We start from the raw sequence: 8,265 nt of genomic DNA, 5'->3' as shown, positions 1-8,265 counted from the left end.
TTAATGATAGGCCCAACAACACAGGCGTTACAAATATATTATTGACTTTGTAAAAATAAGTTTTTGAATTACTTATTTTTAAACTTGAGAAATATTATATATATATATATATATATATATATGTGTATATATATATATATATATATATATATATATATATATATATAATTATTTATATTTACATAATATGATCCAAAATATGACTATTCAAAATATTTTTGATTCAAAAAAAATTTGATTCAACTTGTTTATGGTCTTTAATATGTTATGATTTGAAAATATTTAGACTAAAATATTTTATAACCCTTAATTATATCTTTTATGATTTAAAATACACAATGACTCATTTTTTTGAACAAAACCTATATTTACTTGAATATATTATTGATCCAAAATCATATGATTCAAAAATACTATAATGTAAAATAATTTGATTCAAAATTTTATGATCCAATTAATTAAAAAAATATGAACAAAAAACATTATGATCCTTAATATTTTCTTTTTATTAATAATTTTATATTTTTTAAACATTAAAATTTTAAATCGATATTTATTTTAAAAAATCAAATAAATAAAAAAACAATCAAAAAAATCAAAAAACTTTCAAAAAAAACTTGTATCTTCAAGTTTGAAATAAAGATATTAAAAAAACAAAAAAAATTTACAATAAAATAAAAATAAAATAGAATAACGAAAAGAAACAAAAACGTTAAAACCGAGCATATATACATATATATATATATATATATATATATATATATATATATATATATATATATATATATATATATATATATATATATATATATTATTTTTTAACGAACAATAAAAAAAATTAAAAAACGAAAACAATATTGAAAACATTAAAACCGATCATATATGTGTTTAAAAAATTTTAAATTTTTTTAACAAAAAATAAAAAAAACAAGAAAAAAAAAATAAAAAACAAAAATAAATAATACTCACTTAATTCACGTTCTATGGACGTTCGTCGCATGATTAAATCATCGAGTCCCTATTGGTTAACATGGATGTTGGTCGTATGCTAACACACCACGACCAATTATTTGAGTTTGACGTTTGTGCACTTGATAAAATAGCTCGTGAAGTATTGTCGTTACAATGCTCACTTTTTTTTGACTCCTCAGCGGAATAGGATCCCCCCCCCACCCCCCCCACACACACACACACACACACACACACACACATATATATATATATATATATGTGTGTGTGTGTGTGTGTGTGTGTGTGTGTGGTAAGGTTCAATAAAGAATCATAATTATCCAATGAACCAATTTTTTTTTCAACTTTTAAAACTTATTTTTATAAAAAAAACCTAAAAATACAGAAATTTATAATTTATTTTATCATATTTCCAATGATATAAAATTCGATAAAAAAAAAATTCATCAAATTCACAATGTGAATCTTTGAAAATTCACAATGTGAATATAAATTCACACGGTGAATCCGAAAAATATATTTAACATTCACAATGCTAAGTTATGAATTTAGATATTTTTAGTTTTTTTTTCGATAAAGAATAAAACCTAGAACTTAAAAAAAAATGGTTAATTGGAGAACCAATAATTATGTATAAGTGAGTCACATTATAAGTTAGAGAACTTGCAAGGTTTTTTAATTGTATAAGTGAGTCACATTATAAGTTGAACATATGGTAAGTAAAAGAAAGTATAGAAAAGCTAGAGAACTTGCAAGTTTTTTTTAATTATATAGGTTAGTCACTTTAGCATATGAAAGAGGTTTTCATTATAAATTAAAGGAACAATTTACTATAGACAAAATTATAAAAATGGTCCCTATAGTTTATCAAAAATCACAAAATTAATCCCTGCTAATTTTTTTTTATGCAAATTATCCTTGTGGTTTGCAAAACTTGCAAAGTTGGCACTTTTTACTTACACCGTTAATATACAACTATTAGAGACTGAATTTGTAAGGGCATTTTTGTCTTTTTAAGTATAAAAGAACTAAATTCGTGACATTTTTTGATAAACCACAAGGATCATTTTTGAAGTTTGTTTGGAAAAAAAATAACTATTAGAGACTGAATCTATAAGGGCATTTTTGTCTTTTTAAGTATAAAAGAACTAAATTCGTGACATTTTTTGATAAACCACAAGGATCATTTTTGAAGTTTGTTTGGAAAAAAAATCAATTCACTGAAGGAAGGGGGAAAGGCTCGAACTTGAGACCTTCACCCGCCCCTAAAATGACAAAAGGCCTTAACCATTTGAGATGGAAGCTGACTTGGTTATAAATTCCTAAAACTAACTTATATAGTAACAAAATCGTTAATACATAAATAATAAATAAATTATTTAAAACATTTTTATTACGTTATTATTTTTTTAAATAAAACAAAATTTATTTTAGTCGTATTATAAAAAAAAAGTTCTTTACAAAAAGTTTGTATGTATTTTTTATGTATTTATTTAACATAAAATATATTTTTTTATATCTTTAAAAAATAAGTTTCGTATAAAAAATATGTTTTTGTAAAATATTTTTTTTATGTCTTTGAATTAATAATAATTAACACTACTCACGTCATAAAAAAATATATAAATTCTTTTGGATCACTAGTTCTAAAATACGTATTTCATCTTATTTCAAAATACATATTTCATCTTATTTAAAATACGTATTTCATCTATTTTAAATACATATAAACGAAAACAGTTTTCAAAAAACTGACTGAACCAATCGGTTTTCTGAAAACAATTTTTCGGTTCCATGTATTTAAAAAAACTTATTCAGTTATATATCTTATTTAAAATACGTATTTCATCTTAATCGTAAGTTCTAAATCGTATGGTTAAAATGAAGATGAAAATAAATAGTTATATAGCTTTTTGAAATAATGATAATTAATTGAATACTTGACATTAAAAAAAAATATCGTATAAATTATTTAAATACATAACAAAATCGTTGTTAAGTTGTTTTCAATACATATAACCGAAAAACGGTTTTAGAACTAGTGTTAATTATTTTTATTTCAAAGACATAAAAAAATATATTTTACGAAAACATATTTTTTATTCGAAAACGTATTTTTTAAAGATATAAAAAAAATATTTTATGTTAAATAAATATATAAAAATACATATAAATTGATTGTAACAAACTATATTTTTATAATACGACTAAAATAATTTTTTTTATTTAAAAAAAATTACATAAAAAAAATGTTTTTAATAATGGGAAAACTGCAATAAAGTCCCTAAGTATTGCCCGTATAATCGATTTAGCCCTTATATTTTTTTTTTGCAATTTAGTCCTAAATACCTGTAAACGTAATCAAAACGAGATATTTAATAGGTTAGCCGGTATCTAACTGATGTGGCAGCTTACGTGGAAGTCATCATGTGAAATAACATCCTATGTGCCATTTAAGAGGGCTAAATCATTGAATCGAGCTCGTCTTCTTCAATCTCCAGTCAAAGGAGCGAACGATTAGGGCAAATTGGCAACAGGAAATCGATGTCGAGTTCGTCAAGCACCAACATCAGAACGTGCTATTGTGGAGATACGGTTGGGATGTGGACATCATGGACTCGAAAGAATCCAGGTCGGAGGTTTTTTGGTTGCCCAAATTACATGGTATAGAATCTTCAAAACTCACTCAAATTCTTCTAATCCTCTAAATTTCCCATTTTTCTATGTTAAAAACATGCATCTTGCTATGTTATGTAGGATGAAGAGAAGGACTGTGGGTATTTTCGTTGGATTGACCCACCACTATTGAATAAGTGGTATAAAGAAAGAATGTATGAGTTAGGAGCTGTTGCTAATGGGGGTGTAGCTATTCCTTTTAATAACCCTGTTAATGAAGGTGAAATACCTGTTGATGGCCCTATTGCCCCTGTGAATGTTGATGTCCCTATTGCCCCTGCGAATGCTCTTGAACCTGATAATCAAATTGCAATGTGTGACAATACACATGTGCCTAGTAATGAATTTGGATTCTGCAAGTGGATGATGGTTTGTTTTGTTTGTTTCATTGTAGGGATGATGTATGGTTAGTTTAGTGTAAGTTGTAGGGTATTATGGTATGGTAGGGATGATGTAATCTTTTGGTTTGTTATCATCATGATGTAATAGATAAATTTTGATGTAATAGTTTAATGTTTCGGTTAATGAAATGGCAATATGTTATTATGGTTTGCATAAATGGTGTACACTAGACAAATATAACCATGATTTAACAATTGGTGTTGAATTTGGGACTAAAATGATCACCATTGACAACAAACCAATAAAGCTCCAAATCTGGGACACAGTTTGTCTCCTTCTTTTCTTCTATACCTTATTCTCTTGTTACATTTATTATAAAAAGAAATCTTAAAAAAATCTCTTCTTTTTTCTTTATATATTTGTTAGGATGGTCAAGAATCATTTAGATCAATAACAAGATCTTACTACAGAGGTGTTGCTGGTGCCCTTCTTGGTTTGCATAAATGGTGTACACTTGACAAATATAACCATATTAAGGGCATTCACAATGTTTCAATGTGGCTAAAATAATTAAACAACAAACTCCAATATGTCATTACCAACCATGTTAAGGGCATTCACAATGTTTCAATGTGTTTACAAAAGATGTACAAAATATGGTTATCAGTAATTTAAGGGCATTCACAAAAGATATACAAAAGTAGCATTCACAAAAGATGCACAAAAGTAGCATTCACAAAAGATGTACCAAAATACCCTTACTACCCTTAACACCCTAACACCCTAATCCAACTCCAATGGTGAATTTGAAGAAGTCCGAACACATCCCATCTTCTTCAGCTTGGTTTTAACAATCCTCTCAGAGGGCCTTCTTTTTTTCACAATCCTAAGGTGTACTGGTAATTCATGGGTGTCATTAATGCCTTCTTCTTCTTCCTCACTTTCTGGTTGTGTCTCAGGGATATTTTCTTCATCCCCATCTTGTGTCTCTGTCTGAGGTGGATACTCCTCTTCCTATAAAACATCAAGCAATTAATAACATAAACGAATGTAAACATTAAGGTAATATAGAGGGTTTACCATAGACATAGGAAGAACTTGTTCAATAGTGTCATTGTAATCATTGAGTTGTTTCATATGTGAATCTGTCAGACTAAGTGACTTTTTAATTTCTTCAGTTGAATACCGTGATTGTTTCAAATCTTGCATTGCCTTCCATAAATGGACTAAATATTTTTCAGGAATAGTGTCATCCTCAACTTCAGCCACTCCACCACCTTCAACTTCAGCCACTCCACCAACTTCAGCCACTCCACCACCTCTGTTAGCCACTACATCACCTGTGTTACCCACTGCACCACCTCTGTTACCCCTTCTACCACCTCTACTACCCCTTGCACCACCTCTACTACCTCTGACACCACCTCTTACACCACCTCTAGTCTAATGACTGATATCAGGATCCAATCTTGGTCTACCCATTTTTTTCTTGGGTTTGGGTTCTGGTGTGACCTTGGGATTCTTACAGGATGCCTTGTTATGACCCCTTTGAAGACAATTTTTGCATTGGACAGTCCTTCCTTTTCCTGTAACCTTCATCTTATTTTGGGAGTATTTGTCTTGAGATTCAGTGGCATGCCTCTTTCTTTTCAGAGTTGGTCTCCCTGGCATTCTTCTAGCTAAAGGGGGTAGAGGCTTTATGTATGATGTTCTAGGCCATAAATTTCTACCATTCACAGGTAGTATATTGTTTGCATATATGGCCTTGAACCTGTCCACATGAAACCACTCACTTATGAAATGAACAGGATCTTGTCCAGTGAATAATATTGCACACTGTGCATGTACACATGGAATTCCTGAGATATCCCAAAGCCTACAGCTGCACACTCTGCTTTGTAAGTTAACCACGTACCCTTCTAATCCATTCCTGGCTTCAAAAATAGATGGTCCACTTGGATTCACATTCCAATTCCTACAATGGCATTACTAAATGAAATCATAACAATGAAATTAGAATAATGATAACAAGGAACAATAAAAATGCTAAGACAAACCTCAAATCCTCTCCAAGCTTGTTCATTTTTTTGATAGCAGCTGGACAAACCACTGATTCCCACTTTTCTGCCTTTTGTAACATATGGTAGAACCTATCCATCATGTACAACCTAATTTCTTCAAACATTGCTAGAAGGGGTTTCTTTCTAGCATCCAATATGATGGCGTTGAAGCACTCTGTAATGCCATTTTCAACTGCCTCACATGCTACATCAGTCCTAAAAAATGCCCTGCACCATGTGTGAGGATCTCTTGCGATCAAATGTTCATAAGCATTTAGATTAACCTCTTTTATATCATCCATTTTCCTGAGAAATTCACTCTCTACAGTTGATAAGGAAGCTGCCCAGAACATATTCTTGAACTCCACTCCAGAATAGGTCTTCCTAAAGTTAGCATATATGTGTCTTGCACACTGTCTATGCTCCACATTTGGTAGGACTTCTTTGGTTGCTTCAAGCAATCCCTACAATTTAATGAATACATAAACATATAAGATGATGTTAAGGAAAAATCATAAATATGCAAAGAAATTACAAACCTTATGTTGATCAGAAATTATAGTAAACCCTCCTCCATCTAGCAGATTAAGATCCTCTGTGAGCAGTTCCAAAAACCATTTCCAATTAGCTTTGTTTTCAATGTCAACAACTGCCCAAGCAATTGGATAAACTTGTTTGTTTGCATCCCTCCCTATTGCTGTGAGTAATTCTCCTTTACATGTCCCTTTCAAGAAAGATCCATCTAGACCAATTACCCTACGGCACCCTATTTTCCAACCTTCCTTGATTGCTTTAAAACACAAATACATCCTGTGAAAGTATGTTGTTTCATCTGGATTTACAGTGACACCAACTTGGACAGTGCTACCAGGATTTGACCTTAGTAACTCATGGCAATAGTCCCACACCCTAGCATAATGTTCTGTAAGTTTACCATCTATAATGGTCATTGCTCTACACCTTGTTCTGTAAGCCTTAGACCAAGATACACCACAATGAAATTTGGTCCTAATTATTGATTGCATCTCCTTACACTTCAAGTTAGGTTTCATTATCAACTCCTTCAAAAAGTGTCTTGCTAGTCATCTGGGACTCAGTAAATTTGAAATATTGAAATTTCTAACACATTTGTGCTCATCGACTAAGGTTTTAATCTGAAAAGACCTTTCTTGAGTCATACAGGAAGCATGAACTCTGAATGGGCAGGGTTGAGACTTCATCTTAGAACCACATTTGGCAGTTAATCTCACAGTGTCACACTTCGCAAATTTAATGTTATACCCTGACTTAATAGCATAATTAGTGAGACATTGTTGCAACTGATGTGGTGATTCATACCTTTCACCAAGAAGGGGCTTCATCTTATTCCACTTAACTGATGGGTCGTGAATGGGGAAGCCTGCACCAACCGCATCTCCCAAATCAAGATCATTAGCCCCTGCTGTGTCATCGATTTCCTTTTCTGAACCAAACCCTTCTTCATCTTCATCAACTAAGTCATTGTCTTCATCGGCTTCATTATCTTCATAATCAGAACTGAAGTTAAGGAAAGCATCCTTGCATCTCTCTTTACCCTGTGTCTTGAAATCATCTTCTTCCAGTTCCACATCTATGTGCTCAGTATCGAGCACCTCGTCATCATCTTCGTATTCTTCATAGTCGTATTCTTCAGATGACTCATGGCGAACTTCTTCTGATTCGACAACCATTGGGTTTTACCTTCGTTTCTCTCAGTAAAACCTTACTTATTTCGTGTATCACTCTGTAAAAACCCTATCTTTTTCTCTCAATCGATTTACCAGACGTCGAATGCAGTGGAAACGGAAGGGTAAAACTCACTTGTACACGTAAGGTGGGATACCGGCTAACCTATTAAATATCTCGTTTTGATTACGTTTACAGGTATTTAGGACTAAATTGCAAAAAAAAAAATATAAGGGCTAAATCGATTATACGGGCAATACTTAGGGACTTTATTGTAGTTTTTCCTTTAATAATTTATTTATTATTTATGTATTAACGTTTTCGTTATTATATAACTTGGTTTTAGAAAGTTATAACCAAGTGAAGGTCTCAAGTTCCAGCCTTCCCCTCTTCTTTTAGTTAATTAATTTTTTTTTCAAGCAAACTTTAAAAATGGTCCCTGTGGTTTATCAAATATCATGAATTTAGTCCCTTTATACTTAAAAAGATGAAAATACCCTTACAGATTCAGTCC

At 31.0% G+C, this 8,265-nt stretch overlaps 1 protein-coding gene across 1 annotated transcript; it reads left to right on the top strand.

Annotated features, from left to right (window-relative positions):
* The first annotated feature begins 3,421 nt into the window (after window positions 1-3,421).
* Window positions 3,422-4,204, top strand: LOC145033439 (uncharacterized). The gene is made up of 2 exons (XM_078982053.1): window positions 3,422-3,633; window positions 3,727-4,204. Exons 1-2 carry the CDS (start codon window positions 3,514-3,516, stop codon window positions 4,054-4,056), a joined length of 450 nt encoding a protein of 149 aa, XP_078838179.1. The 5' UTR covers window positions 3,422-3,513; the 3' UTR covers window positions 4,057-4,204.
* The last annotated feature ends 4,061 nt before the right edge of the window (window positions 4,205-8,265 follow it).

The sequence above is a fragment of the Lactuca saligna genome, chromosome 3 (genome assembly GCF_052625555.1).
Source record: "Lactuca saligna cultivar CGN05327 chromosome 3, ASM5262555v1, whole genome shotgun sequence".
Lineage (NCBI taxonomy): Eukaryota > Viridiplantae > Streptophyta > Magnoliopsida > Asterales > Asteraceae > Lactuca > Lactuca saligna.
The sequence above is the reverse complement of the archived record's forward strand: the minus strand, read 5'-3'. Positions and strand labels throughout refer to the sequence as shown.